This window comes from Anopheles gambiae, chromosome 2, assembly GCF_943734735.2.
Source record: "Anopheles gambiae chromosome 2, idAnoGambNW_F1_1, whole genome shotgun sequence".
Classification (NCBI taxonomy): domain Eukaryota; kingdom Metazoa; phylum Arthropoda; class Insecta; order Diptera; family Culicidae; genus Anopheles; species Anopheles gambiae.
This window is the reverse complement of record NC_064601.1, coordinates 44615266-44642789: the sequence shown is the minus strand read 5'-3', so window position 1 is coordinate 44642789 and position 27524 is coordinate 44615266. Positions and strand designations below refer to the sequence as shown.

Genomic DNA, 27524 nt, shown 5'->3' with positions numbered 1-27524 from the left:
TAAGAAGTTTCAGAAGCAAAATCAGTCTGGGCATCTTCATGAGAATGGAGCATCATTGGATCCAAACGCTTATTCTTCTGGAGATACTGAAACCGACTCCGTTTCGCAGCCGATTCTGATTTCGGATCCAATTTCGATTCCAATGCCAATTTCGGTGCCGATTCCGGAACCAATTCCGGAACAAATTCTGGAGCCTGTTCCGATTCCGGAGCCGGATCCGGAAATAATTCCGAGCCCGATTCCTATTCCGGAGCTAATTCTGTAATTGATTCGATTCCGGACGTACTATCCGGAAATGATTCCAGAAATCTTTGAGGCTATTCGGAATCGATTCCGACAAAAACTTCATTTTTCCCATCACTAATGTAAAGAAGAACTCTTCGATCGGAAGTAGGTTTTCAAACGGAACGATCGGAACAAAATTAACATTTTTGAATTTTTTATTTGTTCACCGGAACAGTAGATTCGATGGAAACGGTAGGTTCGATCGAAACAGTGTGTTTGGAGGGAACGGTATAGTGTTGGGAGATTTGAGATTCGGATGATTCGAAGCTTCAATGTTTGGAGGGAACGGTATAGTGTTGGGAGATTTGAGATTCGGATGATTCGAAGCTTCAATCCGTAGAAAAATTCGATCGGATTGGATCCCATTGTAGGATTTGAATCCCTAAAAGATTCCTATGTGATTGGGATTTGATTGCGATTCGATTGGGATTGGGATTCGTTTGCGATTCGATGGGAATTGGGATTCGTTTGGGATTCGATTGCGATTAGATTGGGATTCGTTTGGGATTCGATTGGGATTCTGGTGGAATTGGGATTGCGATGCGATTGGGAATCCGATTGTGATTCGATTGGGATTCGATTGAGATTGAGATTCTGATTCTGATTTCGATTGCGATTGGGATTCTGATTGCGATCGCGATTGGGATTCTGATTGCGATTGGGATTCTAATTGCAATTGCGATTGGGATTGGGATTGCGATTGTAATAAGAGGCTGTCTCCGAGATACGCTATTAATGGGGGTCGAGAGAAACCACGTATCTCTAATTTCGGAAGTCGAATCACGCAGTTATCAGTAAAAATATAGCAAATGTTCGTGTAATGTAGCATTTAATGAGAAGTTATAGTCAGTAAATAAATTATTTGATTTGATATTGAATAAAGGACCGCATATCTCGGGGACCTGTACTAATTATGATGTAAGTACTGCAAAGTTAAATAATTAGGAGTAAAACAGAATGACTTCTTATTCCAGCTCTAACTAATTCACCCCCCCCCCCCTCCCTTGCAAACTACAATATAACGCTATACCACATTGGGATTGGGATTGGGATTCAAAGATTCGAATCCCATCCAGGATAGGGATTCGAAGATTTGAATCCCTTCTGGGATTTATTTTTTCCATCACCAGAACGGTAGGTTCGTTCAGATCGGTTAGAGCAAACGGAACAGTCGAAACGATTGGAACCAGCATTGCGAACGGTAATGTAAATTTAATGCTCTTGGGTCCGCATGGGTCCGGATGAGTCCGAACAATTGTGAATGATTTTTTATTTCTCTCGCCAATCACACTCGATCGGAGTCAGCCAGTATCCCAGAATTGACGAGAACCGTTGCAAGTCGACTGCAGTCAACCAGGGTCGTCAGGAATCAGAGTCGTCGGAAATAGCTTAGTTGAATGCGAATTTTGGAGTATGATTCAGTTTTTCGAGGCCGGAGTCGGAATGCATCGAAGATTCCACTCCGAATTATTCGCCACAAATTACCGTACGCAGCTAGGTTGCTAGGTTGGTAGTTGGCAGGAAATTGCATCTGGACCCGTTTCTTTCGATCTGCATGATGATCCATCAATCAGTAAAACTAAAATTTTCTCTCTTTTCCTCCACAGACTGTTTCGTTTTGCTTAGTTACCGTTAATGCTTTATTTAAAACTAGATGTGTTTGTTTTGTTGGTTGCCTTGTTTGCTCTTTTTGCTTGCTTGCTTATTATGTAATATCCTTGCTCGCGTACTTCAAAGTTGTAAAGAATTATTGTCTCTCACAATCATCAGTTTTTGTTTAGGATTAAGATTTTCCCGCCGTTTCTCTAGTAACGTGCGGGTGTGCGGTCGCATTTACCGGCTTCCAAATGGCCGCTTCGATTCAAAATTATGCTTCGATATTGGTCAACTGGTAGCGAACAATGTAGAAACTGTTTCCAAAAACAAATAATAGAATGTCAAAGGAAATTACACAGTGTGCTCTCGATTTTCTTCTTATGATGGAGCTATGATTCCGGTTGAAATTCACTTCACTCATACACAGTGAGAGAGCGCGAGAGTGTAGCAGATCTGTTCATTTATCGGTGCTGTATTGTGATGTTTCTTTTTCACCTTTTTATCCTTGCTCAATCAATATTGTTTGTCAGAATTAGCGTTTTAGAATGAGTAATGATGACTTCTTTTCAGTATTGTGTGATTTTTCTGTTCCTTTTTGCTTTAGTAAATGTTTTGCTGTTTCATCTAATTTTCCTTACACCACCTTACTCGTTATTGTCATGTAATTGACACATGGCTATTTTACACAAAGAGACACATAAAGTAATCAAAATTTGATCATTGTTATATTGGGTTTGTCAAGCTTTTTTTAAGTTTTAGATTGCATTGGTCACATTGTCTGCTACGCACCGCAATGTATACCGAGCTAGTTGTGTGTTCGGTAGGTGGAAACGGCTGTACCGTTTGCGGTTTTACTGTCGCTTTCAAGTCAAGTAGAAATGAAAGTTTGCATTTTCGTGCTTGCATTGCAATACAGTAAACAAATAATAACTTCGGCCATAAAAAGCCAGGCTAAAATACATAACATTCTTAAAGTTAAAAACCAACTTTCAGCACAATTTGCACCCGCTACAGGGAAATAATAGCATTACTAGTACAATGTGTTGCTCAAATGTTTGTTTGCACTCCACATATGATCCAATAGTCTTGCGATCGGGATGTAAAATTACATGTACAACACTATCAACGTTTACTTTAGCAAGATTTGCTCTATATGGTAGTTTAGCTTACTATTATTGTCGCTAATATATTATTGTCCTTAGTTCAGTGTTTGCCGTTGATGCAATGATGATGCGTGTAAATGTAGGTTCGCTTTAATGTGCTCCTTGCCGACAAGAATTATTAGTATTAGTAGTAATAGTAGTAATAGTAGTAGTAATAATAATAGTAGAATAAAATGATCCACTAATGTTAACAACCACCCACACATCTCATCGGAGATATAGGTGGGTATGGTGCTACATTCATAGTGGTGCGGGAGTGGGTGGTGATTTTGATGCACCTATGTTGTATGTTTTAATTTGAGTGAATTGCATTTCGCCAGCCTATTTTGAGTTTTTCTTTGCTAAATTTACACTTATTGGTAAAGTTTTGTTTCTCTTTTTTTGTTTGCTTGTATTTTGATTCATTTAATTATTGTTTGAGCTCTGCTCGCAGCACATTAAACAACGCGTCACTTTCAATGGGATGCTGTATATATATATAATGCTCTCTCTCTTTTTCTCTGCTCCAATTTCGGCTTTTTGTGTTATTATTGTCATTTAGTACTTAATTTGAAATTCAATTTCCATTTACAATTGTCTTTTCTTTCTTTTTCGCTGCTATTTGTGCTGTTTGCGAATGTATTTGCATGGTTTTATATTTTGTGTTTGAATGATTTTTGTTAGATAGGGTTTCGTTTTTCTGTTTTACTTATCGCTATTTGCAGCATGATATTTATGTTTTGTAATGAGCAAACTTTTGAACTCCTTGCTGGTTTTGCTTTCTGTTTGTATTGCCAAAATGTGTGTTGCAATTGAATTGAAAAATCATTGTGATTACAATAAACTTTCACTTTCGCCATCTAGTGATAAACGAAGAAGGTGTAGCTAAATGTGTGCAAATTTTGATTCCACCAGAACAGTAATGCACCCATGCGAATTTCATTGTGTGCCTTTTATTTTTCTTTACACCTACATACCACTTTACAGCTATATTTGAGTGAGCAGTAACTTACCGAACCGAATTAGCATTATATATTGATGGGTAAAGAACATATAAAAAAGCAATATCTATTAGCTTAATCCTAGTTTAGTCTAGCTTAGTTGCACATGTTTCCAACGGTTTAATTATTGTCAAATTGTCTTAATTTCACATTTCTTCGAAGGTTTCGCGGAACTACAAAGAGGCGGCAATAGTACCGATTCCGACCGCTAACCGTACCGAAGTTAAAGTTAATTATTTCTTAAACTATCTAGAGTGTACTGTTGTTGCTCTAATCGATGGTTACGGCGTACAGTGGTGCAGCCAAATTTAGCTTTAATCAGAGAAAAGATTTATGCTGTATCTTTCTCTCATCTTCTTAATTACTTCTTAATACAACGCCCAGGTTACTAATTGCATACACAGACGGTAATTTCTTACTTTTCCTCTGCTTGAATGAAGTAGCATGCGATGGGGGTTTGAAAATGTTGAAACAGCAAAATGGTTGTAAAGTACATATTATTGTCCACCCCGATTGGCATTTCACTCGGTTCAGTTTTGCACATTTTTCTTACGTTACGTTACTGTAAGTTACGTCTCAATCTCAATCGAAAGATTGCAAACACGTTTATTGTCTGTTGCACTGTAAATAGTGTCCGTTTTTTTTTCTTTTGCACTGGTTGTACTCTACGAACCAGTTTGAAGTTACTTATTGTCATTCGTTTTCTATCGCTTTGAAAAAAGCGAATCTTGCGCACGGCTATAAATATGTAATATGTATATGGTTTTACACAACATGCTCGGGTTTGTGTTCATCTCACTGCTAATTATTGTACCGTTCTGTCTCACGTGAGACCAGATAAGAATGTTTCGATGTCCTTCCTTGTGTACGCTTAAAAGCCTGCAAGTGCATAGCATAGCCCCATTTGCGTCTGTGCGTCGATAATAGAATAAATGCTCAATAAAAAACTTCTTTGTAAGAGAAACAATATGAGGAGCTTAAACGGACGCTGTAACATGTAACAGTTTTTAAAATTAGTTTAACAACTTTGATACGATCACCAAAAAGAAGAAGAAAGTAACTGTCTCTAACGTAGCTATAAAACGGGGAAACAATTGGAATGTTCATCAAACGTGTAGTAAGTATTTGTTATTATCGCTTTCTGCGTACACATATTCGTTTCGTTTGCAACATACCTTAGCCATGAGCTGGTCACGCGTTTTCGTTTGTAAATTCTTTTATCTAATGGTTGCCTGCAAAGCTTAGCTTTGCGCATAGGTTATTGAATCGTTTCTTTTTCCATCACACTAGACTCCCGATATTCCCACACAGCTCCCGAGGACAATTTGATTAGCTAAATAATTGTGCCTTGCATTTCCTTTTCCGCTCTTGTATCGTGTCCTTATATCTACTCACATCTCCACCTTCTCCCCCCATGTTTCGTCAGCTTCCGCGATTCGTGTCGGTCACGTTCGTTCCGTCGTGCTGCAGACGCTTTGCACGCGTTCTCCCACTAGTAAGATATGTTTTTCGGCGATATCGCATGGTTGTATGGGTTTGTTCGATAATGCTAATGCATTGTTGCAAGCATTCGATAGTTTTTTGTTAGTACTGTGCCACGTACTGCCACTGAAATTGCTCCATTCAAGCAAACGAGCTCAGTTTGCTGGGCCAGCTTACCTAGAATCGGTGTTGGGTGCCCCGCCAAAACCGAACCCGGAGGGACCAGTATCCGTTTTGCAGTGTAGCGCCCACTTTAGCGCTTCTAAATCAACTTTAAACTTTGTTGTTGCCTACCTAAATTTGCCTACTTTCTGCCTGGTAGGCATCTTGACCGTGGTGTTTTGCTCATTGCTGTCCCTGACGCACGGTGAAGCTATTGGGTGGCTGTGGTTCTACATCGGCTACACACTGGTTGCATATATGCGCGCATCTTATTGCAGACTATTTTTGCGGTGCGAATATGTTTCGCGGGCAGTGAAGGCAACACAATCCAGTTACGATTTGACGCGGTACTGCTACGCGGGTGCCGGTAGCTTCGATTACTGTGGACGGATAAAGACGTTTAACTTCCTTCACTGCGGCTCGTGCTGACGAGAGTGAGAGCGGGGTACGAGTCAAAAACAAATCATGCGGTGCACGTGGCAAGAGATGATCAAATCAGCATTTGTGTGTAGTTTTATGAACAAAATGAGCCCGGTTGCATATAGGACGCAGCGCATTGAGTGTGTACTACAAGCATTCCTGATTTCTCACCCACAGCAACACGTGCATGGAACAGCAATGGAGCAAATGTACGGTGCAGATTGAAAACAGCAATTGCAGTAAATGGCAGAGAACCAAAAGGTTCTCGCTTTTTTTTCTTGGGTCCGACAGACTCACGCCTAGCCTAAGTGTTGCGCACTACTACTATTGCTCGCACGCAAATGACAGTTCAAACAGGGGACTCCTGTACCGTCAGAGGTGCATCTGTTGCCTAGGGTCTGCACTGAACTATCAAAAACCTCTGGGCGGTAGTGGCAGCAGAGCAAACAACCCGGGTACCAGAGCGAGCAGGAGCAGCGTGTACAGGACGGTAGACGAAACCGACCCATACAAACCATGCGAACCGCTGATCTTACTAGTTTCGCCCGCATTGACGACGTGAATCTTCCAGCCGAGGTTGCGATGCGTGAAGCACTGGGCCAAGACGTGGGAAAAGAGCAATGTTAGACGCATAGCTTACTAATATATCAATAAATGGTAGAACACATTACCTGATAGTACACCAGATCGGGCGTTTCGTCCACCACCGTCCAGTTAAGATAGGCAGGCTGACCGTTCGGATCGTCGCAGGACAGTTGGAGGGTTTTCTTGTACTCGTCGAAGGTAGCAATTTCGGCCGAACGATCAATCGTCTTGTGCTTCCATTCGCAGTATCTTCCGGCTACAAATACATGATATAAGCGTGATTAAAAGCAAATGCCGGCATAAAAGATGAAAAAACAAACTTTTCCACACTTACCCGCTGTTGGATAGGCGTACCCATCGGCATCATATTCTACGCCGGCGTACACCGTCTCACGGCGTTTCTGGGCTTCGGTTAGCTGACCGTAGCCGCCCTCATGCGAGCTGGTAATGTACAGTGGATGATATCTGTGGTGAAAAGAATGTGAAAAGTTAGTTCGTTGCGTTTTCTGGACAGCATTTTCATCCCAGCGGTTTCAATTCTCCCACCCGAATGCAGCTAGGTTGGAGGTTGAGTTTGGAGTATGGGAAAGTTAATCATGCTGCTTTCATTTCCTTACTTTCATAGCGAAAAGTCAGAGAAGAGCGCTTGCGGTGAAAGTAGTGATGGATATGGGACGAAAAAAAGGGAATTCCATAACTGAACTGAGTTTATTCAACTTTTCTTCATGCCATATGCCGGTTTTGCATGTTACTACAATATTCAGAACAGCATGAAAGCGGTGGCGAAGATAAAAGATAAAATAATGCTGTGTGAGGGCCTGCAGAATGGAGCAAAGGATCTACTAACCATTAAATTATTTTACTATTTTTCATCAGTTTAGTGGAACGGTTTAACTGTAGCACCAAATGCGGAGTGTCATAAACCAGTCATGTCCAGACGCTCGGAAATAGTTACATGAAAGATAAAGTTTTATCTGGTTGAGGTTGTGAAACACACATAGTGGTTCTGGTGTCTCAGAGCTTCTTACTTATGGTATTTGTGTTTGCGAGTTTTCCGAACTGAGGACTAAAAAGACTGTTACATATTTATTGAGACATTTAAAAGTAATGAATGCTCAAAGTTACTCTGTTCTTAATTAAATAAGTTACCGAGAAAAATCTTTTGAATATAGCTTTCAGATCGATAACTATTCTGCAACAAATTAGGCGAATTTAAAATATAGAAAAAGGATATTAGAACACTGACTTCAAAGGGTCTGACATTCGTTGTTCCCATTTCAGCTTTTTAAGCAATGCACTTCAAGCATAGATATATGAAAATCATCTCAACATACTTAGCCGGTTGCGTCGTCTCATCACCACCCTCGACGATAAATGTGTAGGTCTGCCCGCGTTCGACGTAGATTTCTGGAATCAGCAAATCATTCATGTACCAGGCAATGCCCCAAGACGGATGGCCAGTAATGGGCGTGTAACCGCGCTTGCCACCGGTCGGACCAATGCGAGCCGTGATTGTCTTCTCGCCCAGGATTGTGCGCGATGGCCATGGTTCCGGGCCGTCCTCCTCTCGGAAGCTATCTAGGGCATCGGTACAGGTGTGATCGTTCTTCGACGCAAAGTCAATCTGCACGTCATCCACCGTGACCTCCGTGCCTGTGTGCGAGTGTGCGTTCGCTTCGTCCCGTGAGTTTAATGGCCCGATAGCGGCAATCACCGATATTTGACGATCCAATGGATAGGCCCGGTCGTTGACAGCTTCGTTCGTTTGCAGCAGCCTGCGGTACTTGATCTTGGTAACACCATGGCTACGATCACCGGACACTACCGTAGAGGATGAGAGCAAAACAGAAAGAAAAATCGTCAAAAAAGATACTATGCAAAAGAGCATATATGCAATGTGCTCTCTACTTACAAATTTCCACATCGTTTTTACCACCGATCCGCTCATCCGGACAGACGCCCAGCTTGCCGTCGCACTGGGCCAGCGAGGACATGTAGTAATCCTCGGCCCGGAATCGGCGCTGACGGCGATCGTAGAACGCCACCACAACGTCCGCACCAATCATCTGCGGGTGTCCATGGCTGCCGGAAATACCGAACGCCATGTACTGGTCCTCCCGGATACGCCCAACCAGCTCAATGACGATGAAGTCATCCATCACCTCCCACATCACGTTGAGTTTACCGCGCAGCAGCTCTTTGCAGTTGACATTTGCCGGTTTGCTGGTGGGCTGTGTTATCACCGATGATGTGGTCGTGGTTGTCTGAAAGTTATTTGTAAGGGGAATCAATTAAACATTCATCAGTAGGTGGCCGTCGGTGAAAGCTATGGCGGATTAAGTGATGCTTGAAAAAACAACATTAGTACATCAAAACATTGACATGACATGAAACAGAACGATTGAATTGTAGGAAAATGGCGACTAGTTACCGGTTTGTACCACCAGGGCGGCTTGTTAGTGAAGGAAAGAAAGGTAAATGGAACATGTTACATTTTGAAAATCACATTACATTCTTGCAACCATGGATTGTTACCATCCATGTTAGCTTCTACTGTGTCTTGGCATCGCTTCTGTAGTGTAACCTACCGCTATCTTCGTTTGTCCTAGTGCTGGCGGAACATCCAGATCCTTCGGGATGTAGACGTGCCCAAAGTTGTGCCGATACTCCACACACCAAACCGCCAGCCAGTCGATATCGTACACGGTAAGATTTCCCGGCAGCTGAATTTCGATATCTTCGCCCTGATAGCCACGCAGCGGGTCCAACGATCCGAGCTCGTTCGGTACCTTCGTGCCCATAATGTTTGGCTCGGAACCGTTGCCGACCCAAAAGTAAGCATCTGGGCCAGCACCGTCATAGTGCAGGTTGGGAATGTAGAACGTTTTCGCGTCCAGGATGCTGATATTGCTCGAGCGAAGCCCGTGTGCTAGACGCTTGAACTCGGGCAGTACCCGTGGTTTCGGTACGTCCAGTCCTGGTGGGATGAAAATTTCTCCAAAATCGACCTGTTGAAGTGAAAATGAAAAATTACAAAAGAAAAAAATCATGAAAATCGTGAAATTGATGTTGATGGTTTGGTGGAAAAGACATAACACTAGAGCTGAAAACGAGCACTTGTGAGCAGTGAAGAGTGTCCGTGTTTGCTGTTCAACGGGTCTTTGTGGAATTGAAAATGTTGACTGTTGCTGACGTTTATTAGGCCAGGCGAACATTCATTTTCGCTCTATTGTGATGGCAAATTTTAATTGGATTGCCACTCAATTCTAACGATAATGATGATATTTTTGGTAAGTTGGAAGAACTATTGCAAGTTATCGAAGGAATTCTTTCCTTAGACCTAGAATTAGGACAACATAGACTTTCGGAGGCATTATAAAAGTATTCATACACCTGCCAAGCGCTTTACGCTTTGAAGATTGAAATACAGTATTAAGTGAACTAGTTTGCTTCCAGCTTTGATTGTTTTAAACATGTCGTAGGCATATCGACATGAACCAAATTGGTTAACCATGGTGGCAAGCGACTCATTGAAACAAAGAGAAAGAACAATTTGTGGTCGAATTTCATAATAAAAATATCGGTCTTGATTTTTTTCCTTCCATCGTCTATCCCCTCGTTTGCAGACAGGCACGTTGGGACAAAAAGTTAATCATCTCATATTTGGTAAAGTGATTATACGTGGTAGTACTGTTGTACTAGTACGGGTACGCGAGGCAGCACCCCAGGTGAAGTGTTGGCTCCGCAGCAAAGGATGGTAACGATGGCAACGGGCTTTTTGATGGCGAAGAAAGACCACCATAACGATGAAGGTGTTCACCGATACCGTTCGAGGTGACTGTTGCCCACGCACGCGCACTAGCGCGACGCAATTATTCGTCCAGCCCCGCCAACGAACCAGCCAGCAGGACGAAACGGTACGTTTATCGAAATTATCAATCCATTCGCCGGTGTGGTTGTGCGCGGACGTGTGCAAGATGTGGGTGCAGGTGTAGGACGACGGTATCGGTTACAGGACGAGCGGTTGCGACGATTTTTGTGCGTTTCGATTTTCCAAAGCAAAGCAAAATACCGTGTCGGTTTGGTGGAAGGGCACTCTGGTGACATTGATGTGGCTTTTTTTTCATCTGTCGATTCGATTGAGTGAATTACTACTTTCGATCCATTTCCTGTAACCGTGGTGACGCGAACGATTAAAACCGATAGCACGGGGCTTCCTTACCGGGAACTGTAAAATTTCAAACATTTCACCGTCGCAGATCAAAGGGACAGTTTTGTGTGCGTAAATGATGCTAATGATAGCCGGAAATTATTATAAGCGTTCTATTTGCGTTATATATATAGAGCGATGGTACAATTTACAAGGCACGTGTTGTTTTTAAGCCGATAAATGTTGAAAAAGTGTAGGTTCTGTGAGGTAAACGAGAGCACATATGGCATGTGTTAAGGGCTATCAGAATTACGAAAACATAATTTATTTTAATGATTTTGACGGAATGGCATTAATCCCACTGCTAAACTTCATTTGTTTCATGGACTCATAAAATTTCACATTTAAATGACCATTATTATTTTTTTTTAATCAAAAGTGGTACGATTTTCAATGCAACGCAATTGAATATTTAAATTTCACGATTTTAAACATTAATAGCATACTGGTGGGCAATGAATCCTGTGTAATGCGATACAATAGAAGTTCGTAGAAAAGAATTTAAAATTATACTTCTGAACTCGCTCTGTTCTTTGATCTATCAATTGCTTTTCTTCTTGTGTAGTACAATGTCATATTTAACAAGGTATGCTTTTATGTTGATATTACAACACCAGTAAATTTGAGCTGGAGACAATGCGACTGTTTAAATAGAAAATGTTCTTTGAGATAAATATATCATTATCGTATGAATACTGGATATGGTTATGTAGATAATTTTAAATAGTACCAGAAGGTATGGGTACAAAATCTGACCTCTAACATCCTGTATCGTAGTATTATGATGCCATCTGACCCGCAACTGTTTGAGCCAAAGTCTGATAGGCTGTTGACTATGTTTGAAAGGCTGTCAGTATGTTCAATTCAATTCAATTCAATATCAATAGAATTGCACATTATCTAATACAGGGGTCTCGAAACACCCGGATCACTATTAAAATAAATAGTTTCTTATTATTTAAACAATTTAAATAACACAAATAATCTTGGCTTTTGTACACAAAATTCAAGCTTCAATAATACAAAGGTATAAAAATGTACAGGGCCCTTTGGGGCAATAATATTTAACAATTGTTTTGGGAAGCAATGGGGCCGACGAATTGAAATAATTGATGTTGATTTTTCTAAAAAATATAAAATGTTGACAACAACTAAGTAAATCAATAAACATGCCACAGTAAAATGTTTGGTCCAAATCAAGAGTTTTATCAAACATATTAATAAAATAAATAAATAAAAAACTAAATAAAGATCTTATCCATTACCTATAGAACTTTCTCATACAGTCTGTTCTCGAGTTACGCGGTTTGTGGGATCCCGATGAATCCGCGTAACTCGAATATCTGCGTAAGTCGAATTTCCCAGTTTTCGACCAAAATACAATTGGTTACTCGGTATTTTTTATTAAATTTAGTACTTTCATACACTTTATCATTTATTTGATACGATTCGTGAAGAACATTCTGATATTTTTCGCTTGTAAGTGGATTGACTTTATTACCAAAAATGCAATTTATACTGCACTAGTTAATTTGGCCCGGTTACAGGGTTATGCAAGATAGTTTCTGGAGTATATAATATAAGAACGCAAATTCAATGTGGTTTTAATTCCAAGTGATTAAAAGAAAATGATTTGTAATTCAAACAGCTCCTGGGACAAATCCCGATGTTGAACCTAAAATTTTATAGAGCTTATTCTGGTGCTGGAACTGATTCCATTCCCTTATAGGTTTTAGGATTAGTCATGAGATCCTGGAACTGATCCTTACCCTTTACTGGTCTTGTAACTGATCCTGATACCAAACGGGTCGTGAAGTTAATCCCATTCACATACCGGATCTGAAATATATCTAGACCCTATAGAGTAAACGTTCCTGTAGTGGTAGTAGTACCAAAAGTGATGGTATGGCTCTAAACTGCGCTCTAAAATGCGCTTGTGAAATGTTCTCTGGTCTTTTAAAAAGGCTATAAAAGTTTTAAAATTGGGCCATTCCATTATAGTGACAGAAACACCTCAATATTTTGTGAAATGTGTTAACATTTTCCAAAATTCTTAGGATTTCATAATAAACTAACATTTTTGTTAACGTTTTAAATGAAAACATAACAACGCAATTATTATTGTTTTAACATGGCTTTTATGAAATGTTATTGATTTATTGCCTTTCATTCATTCATTGCCTTTTGACGATTTTTTCGCATTTTTATGTGTTTTTTTACCATAGTGCCATTACAGGTACGCAAAACAGGGATGTTCCAAAGTGGCCGTAATTATAAAATTATAAAAAAAAACATTTAAGATTTTTTTCCGGGATATTGTTAACATTTTGTATTGTTTTTACGAAAATAAGCAACAGAAATGAGTTTCCTGTATGTAATTTACCAAAAAAGGCCAAAATTCGCATATCCAACTGAGTGAAAAATCGACTTGGAATCAAACACACTCTTCCTGGCTTGGATAGACGGCAGTCTTAATACAGTTTTTTAGTCAATATTTTTATCCCTCGTATTTATAAATTTTTACGGTCAAATTATGTAAGAAATCAATATTATGGATGTGATTCTTACTATTTATAAGAAAACAGCTTCAAAACTAAGTTCCATGTATATTAAACACAGTTTTTGAGATATTTTGTTTACCAACAGTATAGTAACACAATACAACGTCTTTAAGAACCTTACCATCATCATATAGTATGTACAACGAAGTCTTTGTAAAAATATGCTTTTTGTCGTAAATTTGTGGTATTTTATGGTAAAAATGGGTGTGATTGCGGAGATAAAACATATTCCAATTGCTATGTGTTGAAATATTCATAAATGTACCTTCCTGACACATCAAATCTATTCGTGCACATCTGTACCCCTGCAAATTGCACAACTATTGATACATTTAGCCTACCGGTACTGAAATTGTATTTATATATATTGGTATAACGGCTCCAAAAAGCGTACCGGCCTTGGAATTGATCCCGAACCCACACAAAGAACTTATACTGAGCCCATAATGGTCCTGGAACTGATCCTGACCTAATGCAGATCTCGCGGTACTATCGTCAACTCGGACATCTTAACAACATGACCATCCCATGGACCGTCGCCCTAAGTAAGGATTGACTATCCGGTAAGGATCGACAAAACTATCAAAAGCCTGTATAGGCATGACCCGTCATAGTATACGCTAGGTAATCGGCATTTTTTAATCCCCACGCTCGATAATCCGCCACTCGATAATCTGCATGTATTACAATCAAAACCATGAGGTGAATAGTATTCGGTCAAAAGTAATCAACTATGATTAAAAATATAAATATCTTTCTATTTTTTAAATTATAAACTTCTTTGAAGAACCTGAAAATGTATGTAATGTAACAATTAACTCATGAACCGTGACAAAAATAAGAAAGGCCACCTATCATTGGCCTACTTATTGGAAAACTTTACTTACACGTCGTAGAAGACCACAGAAAAACGTTCAATTATTAAATTCTGACTGTAATTTGTATCATTCTTCTCCAAACCTTTCAAAACACTAAAAACTAAGTCGGCGTTGCGTTTTCTACAGTCGATGTGGTTGCCATTGTTTGGATGTAAAATAAGCATAAAACATACAAGGTACCGCTGGAAAGTAACGCTGATCAGCCTTTACTAGAATTTTATAATAGAGATTAGACAATTCTTGAAGCAAATTGTACTGATTTGACATTTAATCTGAACCCGCGTAAGTCGAGAACCGCATAATTCGGGGATAGACTGTACATTAATACTATCAAAACAAAATACCTTCAAGCTACTTATCAAATTATACGGAATGTTTCAAAATAAAATCATCAAAATGTAACAATATTTTTTTACTATGCTGTGGTTTAAATTTAATTGGCAGCCAAATTATGTTGACCGCATTTATGGATGTATCTGTACTTAAAAATACGCAATTTAATTATTTAAAGGTTTTGTTTTGTAGTTCTCATACAAATATTGAAAAGTTTTAGATAAATATGTTTTTTAAAGGATTTTAATACATACCGTAAATCGACGACACCAAACCGAAAGCCATCGAATGTCCCGTATGCGCTTTCCCATCGGTAACTTAAGGATAATGTCCGTATTGGTATGTTGCTGCAACACCGGCGGCTCTCTGAAAATACACAAGAAAGTAAGAATGTCAATCCAAAGGAATTTATTTAGTTCTCTTATGCATCTTTTGAATGTGCAGATTTACAACTCAACTAGAGAAGAATAGTATATACAAAATGCATTTGTTGTCAAATCTCTCGATGTTCAAAGCACAAAGAATATTAAATATTTAAATTCTGAACATTTTGTTGAAATTTTTTTAGGTTTTAGTTTTTTAGGACATTAAGATTAAACAAGCAGCCTCGTAGAAAAACAAAAATTTGTAAATTGTACGATAGTTTTGATTTAGAAAGTTATGCTAAATGCAATTGTTGAGGTTTAAAATCTTAAAAGGTATAAAAAAGTAATACCAAATGCTCTCTTTACAAATAACAACTTCAAAGAACGTTAACTTGCCAATGTTTGCGAACGAATTGGTGAAAGATGATGTAAAAGCTGGTCTACCGAGCAAATAATTTCAAAGAGTAGATCTATTTGTGCTTAATTCAGAACGAGAATCAAAATAAAGAACGCTAAACCTAAACTCCAATCAAATGTTTTCATATTTTTAACACTTTCCTCTGTAAAACATGTCGGTGGCAAGATCATTCAAAACATTCATTTAATACCTTCTTTCTGTTTGAATATATCGCAATTGTTACCCTTTGACAATCCATTCTTAGCATGTTTCCAATACAAAGGATGTATAAGTAATCTCTGCGTCTGGAAAATGAGGTTTGCCCTGACCAACGGTTCCTGGCCTGGCCTTCACATCGTTGTCCGGCCGCAGGCATCGTCTCGCACAAACGTTATCATCCATATTTATGCACGTTTACATTTTTATGCTGATGACATTCACCCTCCACTCCATGAGCATGAAATCGATGAGCGTGATATGCGATTTGCGCCTCGCTCCAGCTCCACTCGCCCCATCACTTTCCCGGACCAGATTTTCCCGATGCCAATTGCCGGTTTTATTGCGCGTTTTTGTGCGCTCGAGTTTCATTTCCCCTCGCACCATCGTCACCTATTGTTTTGTGTTGCTGTTTTAGTAGTGTTTATGTGCGCCATCTCCGCCCAAACTTCGAGGTCAGGTTACACAGCAACATCATTGTGCTTTATGAAAACTGATACAAATTCCACACAACCGTTTGCACAGCAGCGCTACCGGGAGATCGGGCAAAATGTGTTTTTTTGCTTGCCTTTTTGGTCGTTTCCTCTCCGTCAAACATTACCTTCTCGTCTGCCACTGCGATGGTTCAACCCGCGCTACCATTCCCTCCGGTTGCGGTTTCGGTGTTCGATGTCGCATGCGCCCTTAATCGATCATTATTTAATGAGGTGTAATCTAAGATATATAATTCGTTATGCTTGTTTCCCGTGCAGATTGCCGTGCAGAGCGGGGGTCTCGTGCCATCCCTTCCCCTTCTCGAATTAGGGAAGCGGCGGGGGAAGCGAAAATGGACAAACCGAGCAAAACGGGGACGGCAGGGACGACAGGGACGAAAAATGTGAATCATTTTGCTACTATCGCTTTCCACTGCTCGTAAGCGGTCGGGGATAGAAAAAGGGCAGAAGATCGGGGAAATTTGTATTTCTGCCGATTCGTTCAAAACGAAACGCCGTTCGAAAAGAAGCAGTAGCGACAGTTTTTCAGGTCACTTTCCAGTAGTGCGTCCAGTGTTGGTCCATAACTTGGGTCCGTTGGGTGGTGTGGGATGGGTTTGTTGCTTTTTTTTGGTCGCTTTCTGGTTCATTTTCTTTCCCGAACGAAAGTATCCGCAACATACTGTTCGGGTTTTAACTTTGTTGAGAAAAATTTCTTTTGCGAGCACCGAGCAACCATACCTCGGGCACAAAGCAACTTTGAGGCTGGTAAACCGGCAGTACACCGCCTTTTCTGCCCCCCTACGGTGCACCAAACGCTGGGGAAATAAAACGGAAAGCACGGAGACGAGATCGTTTGGTTTTACCAAGGACACAGGGATTTACCGAATCGAGTGACAAACCAAGCATGAAGCAAACCATCATACCGAGCTCCCTTACCCCTTTTTACAGCCCTTACAGCCGTTTCTCTAGCCCGCCCGCCAAGAATGTGCTGATTTTCATGACTTCATCATGGTGCCGTGGACTGCCGGGTGCCGACTCCTGACGACGGCAATGGTTTTCGGGTTTTGAGGTTAGAACTTCGGCGCGGTGGCATGGCATGATTCCGTGCCTGGGTTTTGTTTCGACGAGTGAGAATGTGGTGTGTTTGCCTTTCCCGGACTGGTTGTTGTGACGGAGAATGGAGAAGGTGGTGAGGGTGGACAATGATTTCGCACGCATGTCCTACCCCGGGAGACTGAGCTGGGGCATTCTAAGCCGTATCTATCGTGGAACGTTTTTTTTTAAGGGGAAGAATCAGTTTTTTTTCTTTTTCTTTTGCTACTACCCCACACACAACGCACTCAACCTCCCCTTCCAATTCTCGTTTTCTTGTTAAGCTCTTTGGAAAGAATCACAACAGCATCACGCAGCATACAAAAGGGAGCAAAACGGAGTGGAACTGGGCTGAGCAAGTGGATTTCCCAGCAATCTGTTCGTTATCCTTGCGTCCACAGCGAAAGGAAGTCACAAGTGTCGAGGGAGCGTTGAGGGAAACTTGATCGAAGGCAACAGGAGCACGGCAGCTGCCCCTCCCCCTCTCCCCAGACACCTCTACTAGCGTGTTGTCGAGCCATCCCTAGGCTTTATTGTATTCTCCATGGGTAATATGCTTTGATGAATTCATATGCTGACGGTTCCGGATTTTCAACAGCGCACAAACGACAAGGGGGAACCGACACATTGTTCACAGGGTGGACTCTGCACGGTAGCATTTGCACTCGAGAGTGCGCGAGGGTTTACCGTTGGCATGGTGCTACGGTGGCGTGTTGGCCCGCAAGCCGGGGGTAAGGGACTGCCACTGCCTAAATCCAGTGCCGATTGTTTGACGAGCATAATTTGATGAACGTAAAATGATTGGCACAATCAAATGATAACCATGAAAACAGACGAGTCGACCGCTCGAAGCTCTGTCTCGTTGATGGGTGTATGGGAGAGTGCGTGTGTATGTGTGTGAGGGTATTTATGCATTTACTGTTTATATTGTAAACATGCAACATGTTCAAAGGGTTATTACACTGATTTACTGTGTTTTAATATTTGTGTTGAAAGATTAAACTCTACCCCTTCCCTGACAATTCGCGTCACTGTGTAATGGAAGTGAAATGTTTTTATTTGACTAAACTCGATTAACTTGTCATCAATTGCAAATGGATCTAAATTTGATCAAAAACTGGTTGTTTTCTAACATTTGAGTTGGTGCCCTAAAAACATAGATTTAACGAGAGGAAAGGGAGAATTTACGATGCAAAATAATACGAGATCCAGTATAATATGATGGGGTTTTAGTCACAAAAACACTCAGAAAAACCATCAGATGATGTTTTAGAGATTGTATACCTAAAATTATACACTATTTGCAGTAAGTAGCATCTTATCACGGCGAGTTTTAAATAATTCGTCGGATATGTGTTTCTTTAACATATTCTAGTTCATTAATCTAGAACAAAGAGTAGGGACACCACAGCACGGAATAACTACTCCAGTACTGACCGGATAAATGACAAATACTGGAACTAAAGACAATACATTTCTGTTATTGTTTTTGAATGGCGATTTACTAAGCCTAACACGAACACGGAAATCGGTGTCTAACAATGTAACTCATATATCACAGATGATGAATAACCGATCTAGGGCAACACCTAATAGCTTATGGTCAAATATAATGGTTTTATTAATCGATTGAACCACATAGCGGTACAATTGTTTACGGAGATAGAAAGACAGACCAACCGACTTTTCAAATTAGTATATAAAATATAAAAAAAAATATAAAAATATAAAAATATAAATATAAATATAAATCAGTATAAGAAATAAAAAAGCTGTATTCCTATTGTTCTTGATTAAATGTGTGTTGCCATTGCTGATATAGAATAGAGACATGCTATGACTAAACAACTTTGGAGTTTATAATGGATTTAATAGCATAAAGTCATTCGATGAGATGTACCATGATCAGCAACATATTGATTTGAAATTTTATCACAGCAACAAAGCTTATATTTACTCATGATTCGCGCTAAAATGACTTGTTTAAATGCACATAATTCATCGCCCTGACAGGTTGAATCATTTTGCTATCATGCCATACACACAAGAAAAAAACTCCTAATGACAGAACATGACGCAAATAAAAGTGGTGAAGAAAAAATCACTTCAATCCATTACCGTTTGATCTGGGTCCGTTGGTGGCCGATGATGTCGGCTGAAGTAAAATCTGTACACAATCATACCTTCCACCTGAACCGTTGTCGCAAAGCTGACCGACATTGACAGTTCAGCATCGGTAATGGTAAAAACCCGCCTCACTGCCCGATAAAGTGGTACATGCTGTCTATCAACGCCGAGTTTCGATTCTTTCGCTACAATTATTAATGATGTGCCGAACGTGTGGAAGTGCATTAAACCCGTACACGCCACGTACACGCCACGGAGAGGCAACCCATTTCCTGCCAGCAAGACCACATAACACAGCAATGGCAAACGAGGAAAATGAACTGCTTTTTTCCCCCCAGTGAACGTGCTGTCGCCGTGGGCAAGGATACGCACGATGTCACTGTCAATGCTCACATAGTGCCAAAAAGACGGAACGCACCGACACCCTCGCACACGGTTCCGGAAGAAGCAACCGGAAGTCGGTAGTCGGAGATTGTTGACGGGAAGTAGGACCGGAGAGGAGGAGTGGCAAAAGACGGGATAAGTGGAGGAAAATGTAGTAGTACGTAGCGACAATAATAATTTAAAATGAATTTTCATTATGAATCGGCCACGTGGCGTCAACAATGAAGTGCATTAGGCGTTTCAATATCGGAGACGCCTGATTTTGTCGCCCCGGGTGCACCTACTGTGGACCGTTTTTCCCCAAATTCTCACGTGCGTTGGCGACACATTCGAGTAAATCAGCATAGGCTCTCTCACACATTCTTACCCTCTGTCTCTCTCTTTCTCTATCTTTCTCATTCTGTCTGTTATGAGCAACTAAGTATACGTGCGTGCGAGTAGAGGACCAGTATACTGATAACCATTGTACTATGCGGTAGTGGGGCATACGGTACACGGATTGTCGGTTTGCAAAACGTTTCACCAAAAAAACGTGGTGGCAGGGTGTGCCTTATACTTTTCTAAGCATTTTCTTCAAAATCGATCGCATTCCTCATCCTGTGCCGTTTAGCTATGCTCCCTGTTAGATGGATGGTTGTTGTCAGGAAAATGGAGGTCGCTCAACAATGGGATAGAAAGCCGACAACCAACCAACGCGTGTTCTGGTGCGGATGAATATTTATCTGACACGCGTGCCAAAAAACGACAAAAAGCACGTTCCAGGCTTCGCAACGCCTCGGGTTTTGTTTCAGGGAAATATTATCTGTTTCGTTAATGAAACTATTATGAGAAGTTAATGCTGTACTGGGTATATGTGAAGTGCGACACGATTTTTTTTCTAGCGATGTCACATAATCTCATCAATGCAACGAAAGGTTATCATCAAATCATTGGCAAATAATAGAGTTGAAGTAATTTATTTTGTAGTTTTTTCCATGATTTTATTAAAAGTCGGATTCGGCTTCCGTTTTCACGTTTGTAATTGGGTTGTACGGGGTATGAAGGTTGCTTGTTTTCAACGTCATGCCTTTTAACTGCTTGGACAAAAATATGTATATGGAAATATTATTCTGAGTTCATTATAAAGCACAGAGTTTGTTGTATGATCGGATATGTATGGGGGAAAGAGCAAAATCACCAACTCCATACCAATAATGTTCAGCAACATTGTTCAATTCCCTACAGCCTATCCAATCTATGTGCTGCCAATTATTACGTTTATCATGTTTTAATGTATAGCTTACTATTTATTGTGCGACTATGGGGATAAACAAGCATGTTTATTTGTCGATACTCCGTTGATCCACCAAGCAAGGAATGGAATAAAAGAAAGACAATCAGCAAAATCCAATTCCTGGTTCGAAACTACTCCCACTCGTAACAGTTAGACCTTTTTTTTATTCGTCCGCGGTAAGCTGGTTCAATTTATTCTCGCAGTTTCCCCTTTCCGTCAGCAATCTGCCCAAGTGAGTTTCCCCTAAAAACCGGGCTTCATCCTGGATCGATAAAACAAATCCTTTTTCACGTAATCACTTATCAGAAGTCCACCAACAATCCACACGCACAAAGAACAAAGTAAAAACACCCCTGCAAGGGACGTTTCAGAAAAGGGGATAACGCAAAACACAGTCATAAATGTTGGTTAGCGGAACTTGGGGCAAGTGTGCCACCTTAAGCATTTCAAGTTATAACTCACTAAAACGTGTTTTTCAAAAGCCGATTTAAATCTCATAACCATTTTACATCTATTTCCTCACTTATAAATGAGTTTCGCTTGAAAAAAGTGCAAATAAAACAGTTTTTGAAGCGTTTTAAAAAGGGTCCAAAAAGACGTTGTATTTTGGGATATGGGGCAAGAGTGCCACTCGTATGGGGCAAGACAGCCACCTGGTTAAAATAACCGTATTTCTTAGATAATTGGAAATTATTACGTTTGTATCACTAGTGTATGTATTCCTACATGTATTTAGTCACCAATGAACCCTTTTTGACCACCAACTGTACCACAATATGGTTTGTTACTGTTCTGTTTTTCTGGCGTGGAATCCGCTCACAATAGCGCACCATTCCGCAGCACGCTACAGCAATGTTTACATTTTTGACAGCTCGCGCCTATGAAAGATGGAGGCACACTTGCCCCAAACAGAGATGGCACACTTGCCCCAAAAGTTATAACTTTTTTGAAATTGAATTTTTCAGTGACAAAAAGAAAGTTATTTTCAACTAACCCCACAAAAAATTTCACGTTTTCTCAGCTATACGGTGGTGTCAATATTTTCTCGGTTGATTGTTCGCATGATTTTTGAGAGCTTATTTGATTGGATTAAAAAAATATAATATTCTGCTCAATTTTGAAACTCAACATAAATCAGTTCAAAACAATGGGAAATATCGATTGATCTATATGAAATTTGGCTCAGTATACCCAGTCATTGGAAAGCAACCAACTGTAAACAAAATTGATCATTAAACTAAAGTTTTCAAGGAAAAATGCTTGGTGGGACTCTTGCCCCGTATGGCACACTTGCCCCAAATTCCGCTACGCTGGCCCGGTGTGCAGTGTATAACAATTTCCACTCTTCACAGTCGCTATTGAGCCTTCGCAGATTTTCAGTAGCTCGAGACACTTACGCAGCTCTTAACCGTCATCCAAACAGAAACCACGATCCAGCCCAAGAAAGGATGGATGAAAAAACGGGAACAGAAAGTGTCGTCTCTGCAGTCTAGCAGAGTGAATCAATCTACAATCGAGAGTAGCAGCGGAATTACATTACAATTTCGTAGCTTAGTTTTAGGGTTTTTTGAAGCAGCTGAGCGTATACCAGCCGTTCCAGCCGTACCACGACTAGAGTACTCCCTTCCAGCTCTGAATTTTCGAAGCTGGAACTGCTAGGGACTATATGGTTGTAGTGAATTAACTTTCAGACTCAAACATTGGTTTTAGAAGCAATAAATATTCCTTTCAATAATGGGATCGTTTAGGGCATATGTTTTTCATTGTTTTAAGTCATCTATCTCCTTTCAAGCAACATGCGAGAAGTATGTTTATTTGTATGTGGCTATGCAAATAGTTGAATAAAATGTATTTGATCGAAAAAAATACATTTAGCCGGAAGAATGCCATACCAAAAGTTACCCGACAGATTTAACACAAAATTGAACTCAATCATCATTCTTTTAACTCATACACACAGACGTCATTAGCAAACTTAAAACCAATTGCAAAATTAAAATGCATTGTTCTCATTGGTAGGCATAATCTACGGGATAATCGATAATCTTTTAACAAGTTCATTAAATTTAATTAACATTGTATCAAAAGGGTTAGCATCTGATAAGTAAATTAACTCGATGCAAATGAATTTCAAGATCTATTTTCAGAATGAGCATTGCTTTAATTATGCGAGCCAATAAGAGTTTTGTTCAATTAAATGTTCAGTTGGCATAGTTAGGTAAACTGGTAAGAAAATATGGATTTGAACAACGATACATAGAACAACAAGCTTCACTGTTTCACGATAATGCAACGAAACATTAAACAGGGAAACTGTTCCGAATAATAGGTAAGCGGGTTGAACGTTCTGCTCAATCATAATCCATTTCAATTAAATGTTCAATTATGGCATCTGGGCCAGAGCACACTTTTTGAGGCGGTACTTGAACAGGTACATACTATAGGGAGGGCGTTTTTTGGAAGCCCTCGAGGGACATTTTCCACTTCGTCCTATGCAGACGCTTGGTACTGTGCCATTTCCAAACGGGCACGGACGAGGGTTGCCCTGGTTAAGATGTGTTCGCTCATCGTGAAAGGAGAGGGCGGATAGAGTGAAGCCCTTCCAATTAGGCGAGAAATATGCATAATAATTGTCCGCGACAACATACTGTCGAACATTGGGCGGCCAAGGGTACTGTGAGTAATTGCTGGTGACATCACTATGTGCAAACGACACCGCAGTTACGCTCAATTTGAATTGTTTGGAAACGCTCCAAAACCATTGAAAGCAAACGACTGTGATATGAAACAGCGCAAAGAAGACGGCTTCTTGGAGAAACGTTCTGTTCAAGGTTCTGCCAAAGATGCACTAAAAGGGAGCAGCCTGGCATAAACGCCGTACGGTAAAAACTTTTGCTTGATCACAATGTTTGACAATGGTAAAATTCGTTCGCTTCCAAAATTATGTCATCTTCCGTCGCGCACGTCCGTGTTTGGGTGTGCCAACGTGGTACTATCACGATAAAATTGAATTAACTTATTAAACGTACCGATCATTTGTTGAATATTTAATTTTGCAAACTCCCTTCTTTCTCATTCTACACTTATCTGGCTGGGTGGCTGGCTGGCGAGAAGCGGTAGATGTGCAGACAGAATCCTCACGCTAATCTGCGGAAATATACTTCTCACGCTGGGTCGCGCCACTCCCTGGGCAAATGCCGAAAACGTGACGAAATGTTAGTGTGGTAACATTAAGGTACTTAATCTCTAGTAAATGATTCAAATTCTTTGCGCACGCTGTTCGTACGGGGGAAAACCCCCGTAACGAAATCCCACCGTAGAGGGAACGCACGGTCTGACACCCGGTATGAATGCGTAGCGCCGGAGAGTGGAAGCGAAGCGAGGTAGAGAGAAAGTGTGAGCATCTTCCGGAGGGGTTGTGGCCAAAGCCCTAAATAAAAATAGATTAGATAGGATGCAGGACTATTATCGCTCGCTTCCGTCTCCGGGTGCGGGACGGCAGGTGGCCGAGAAGAATCTCTGGCGTCCAGCAGCTCAAAGTACGGGAGTCGTGCGTGAAGATTCACAGATATACACACATATACACACTTCTCCGTCCAAACAAACACAGGCGGGTGGTGGATGATGGTGTTGATCCTTTCGCTCGTGTGGATAAAAACCGGAAGCCTTACAGTGTGCCGTCGGTGCGCCCCGCCTGCAGGAAGTTCATTTATTTTGTGACTCCTCCTGCAGTGGCAATAGCTTCCCGTAAGGGTGCTGGGGTTGGTGGTGAGAGAAATAAAAATTTATGTGAATTTTATGCGCAGCTCTTCCGGGTGCCAGCGTCGCACCCTGTTGCATACTAGGGCAGCGCCGTTGAATGGGATGCAAAGCTGAGTTGAGTTTATTTTCATTTTTAATTTGAGCAGAAAGATGAGAAGAGAAGTGTTCCAATTAAGATATCGTTGCTGGGTGGACACGTCCTGTAAGGGGCTGGTTTTTATTCGGAAACTAAATTGAAGGTGAGCGATTTTTGGTGCACCTCATTTGAAGCAACACAGATTTAAAGAAACACATTTGAAAGTGAAATCATAAGTCGCGGTCAAACAATAGATCATCCTAACATTTATTTAGCAATATGGCCTTTTTAGACCTTTCGTTCAAAATAGAAAAAAACACAAACACACGGGGTTTAAGTAAAGTGCCCATAATATTGAGGAATGAATTTTGAACTGTGCGTGAGACATTTTCGAGTAAAGTAAAACATTCGATTGCTTTGCTGCTAAATTCGAAAATTTAAAAAGTATAGAAAACAGCCATATATGTATCAAAATACACTAGGTATCCCTAAACCATTACTCACAAAGAAAAAAAAAAATAAAAACCATCAATACAAGCAAAACTTACCGCCCGCTGTATTCCTCCGGGTACGGTATGATGAATCCTTCCGGGCTTGGGCGAGGTGAATTGCCGACCCAGAAGAACGCATCCGGTGCGTTACCATCGTAGGCGAATCCTTTGACAAACAGCGTCGATTCATCGACGGCAAACACTTGTCCCTATATACGGTAGCAATGAAGAAAAAAAAAGAAAAACGGATCAGACAAACGCACCCCAAAGGTATCGCGAATGAAACTGCAGAACACATTAAGCAAATTGTTTTTTTTCCTTTCAAGTGTTGGTACATGCTTTAACTCCTGCAATCATTACGCTTACGGTAGCAGGTTTATAAAAAAATCTCTTTAACCATACCTTGATGCCGTGTCCGAAGTTGGTCAGATGCCCTATTTCACGACCGTAGTAGGGTTCCTTCGGTGCTCGACTGTCAACTGAAACCGAGAGGAAAGAAATGTTAAAAAAGGCATTTAATTGATTGCTACGAAAATTGTAAGTGTGTGTTTGGTGTGTTACTATTTGTCTTACATTAATAACCCTCACTATTACTGAAAGAAGTTATTTTTTTTGTTATCTTTCATGTTTAACGGAAATGTTATCACAATGTAGCTGTGATATTATTACAATATCCTTTCTTGTAGGATAGTTTAACAGCATATGCTTAGCACATAGTGTAACCAAGTGCATAGTAAATTAGAAATAATAATTGAATTGTCCTGACTACCAAATGTCTTGGTAAAATTTGCGAAACGTTATTTAGAACTCAACATTAATTTACATCCTTGAGACGACTAACGGTTCACTTATATTAATTTTAAAAGCATAGATGTAACAGCCACAAAAGAAGTGCGCACAATCAAGTTTCTTCGGCATAGTAAGCTTAGCTCGGTAGACTTGCAGAGAACCAAGTCTCAAAACCAAAAGTACTTCTAACAATTGATTACCGTTGGTAGCCATCACTATTGACATTCTCTATTATGATGCACTTCAAAGGAAATCATATGGAATTACTTGATACCAGCATTCAATTTTGAGTGCCTTAAAAACACTCATTCTGGAGATCCTATGCACTAATAAGCAACCAAGTTCAGTGTGAAATAGTAAAATATATCAGATTTAATAGTTTAACCATCTATCAGAAATAATAAACCCTACGTTTCTAGAACAAAAAACAAAACATTTCGCTTCTCTTCTGCTGGTTAAACATGCACTGGTTGCGTCAAATCACGGCAGGTTGTTAAACAAGCTGTAAAACGTTGACTAAAAACTCGAACATCGAGATTACGAATGGTGCCGGATACACCCTCGTCGATTTATTCCGAGCCCTTGCCTGTTTTGCAACCTGTCTATGGCTTGATCCTTAAACGGTTTGCAGTGAACCTCGAGTCGAGCGTGCCTTCCGGCGGGCGCATCACAGACTGTTGTGTAAATAGTGCCACACGCCACACTTCCACCATTGCCACCGGCGCAGGATAGGTTTGTAACTGGACGGATTTTCCGCCCAGAGCCAACAAGCTTTAGCAAACAGACAACGGCGCCCATGCATACCGTGCCGGAAAAAAGTAGATACATCTTGCAATAAAAAAGCGCCGCCGCGTTCCGGTCATACCGATCCCTTTGTTCGCTCTACAACCTTGCGTAGGGGTAGGGCATTTGCAACCCCACACCGATCCGGTCAATAGTCGATTCAGATTGCATCTTGAGACCTGATTGAGGGGTTTCCTCCCCCGAGGGCAGCTTAGAAAAGTAATATTAAAGCTAAGCAAACACTTCGTCCGCCATCGAGCTGTTAGAGCAGGAGCAGAATATATGTAGGTGAGTTGATATTGTACCGTGGCGAGGATACATTCGAAAGGTGCGCGAAATGGTTAGTGCAAGGGAAAACTTACAAGGACGCTCATGGAAACTCGCACCAAAGTGGTTTCAATTCTAGAGCACTTTTTTTTTAAGGCAACTCATCAAAGCAGGAAAACTCTTTTCATGCGAGCATTAGCCGGCGTCCGGACGTCTGTTGAAAGCAAAGGCTCTTTACGTAGCGAGGAAAACTTCAATCCAATCCATCCAGCATCATCCGCCGTCGGAAAGATGAGGTAAAAACCGGCCGAAGGAAATGAAAACTGTCGCTGGCTATGAAACGTTCTGCGATTGGATAATTAATGCTGACA

At 40.7% G+C, this 27524-nt stretch overlaps 1 protein-coding gene across 1 annotated transcript in view; it reads right to left on the bottom strand.

The window, feature by feature from the left end:
• Positions 1 to 1896: 1896 nt before the first annotated feature.
• LOC1269475 (protein Skeletor, isoforms B/C) overlaps positions 1897 to 27524 on the bottom strand; it is a 37974-nt gene continuing 12346 nt past the window's right edge. The window contains exons 2-11 of the mRNA XM_061649727.1: positions 25717 to 25793; positions 25372 to 25523; positions 14910 to 15021; positions 9262 to 9681; positions 9105 to 9125; positions 8586 to 8937; positions 8008 to 8494; positions 7008 to 7138; positions 6760 to 6929; positions 1897 to 6682 (exon numbers count right to left, since the gene is read on the bottom strand). Of these exons, the coding sequence (XP_061505711.1) occupies positions 6500 to 6682; positions 6760 to 6929; positions 7008 to 7138; positions 8008 to 8494; positions 8586 to 8937; positions 9105 to 9125; positions 9262 to 9681; positions 14910 to 15021; positions 25372 to 25523; positions 25717 to 25793 (2105 nt within the window). The 3' untranslated portion in view covers positions 1897 to 6499. The remainder of the gene's footprint in view (positions 6683 to 6759; positions 6930 to 7007; positions 7139 to 8007; positions 8495 to 8585; positions 8938 to 9104; positions 9126 to 9261; positions 9682 to 14909; positions 15022 to 25371; positions 25524 to 25716; positions 25794 to 27524) is intronic.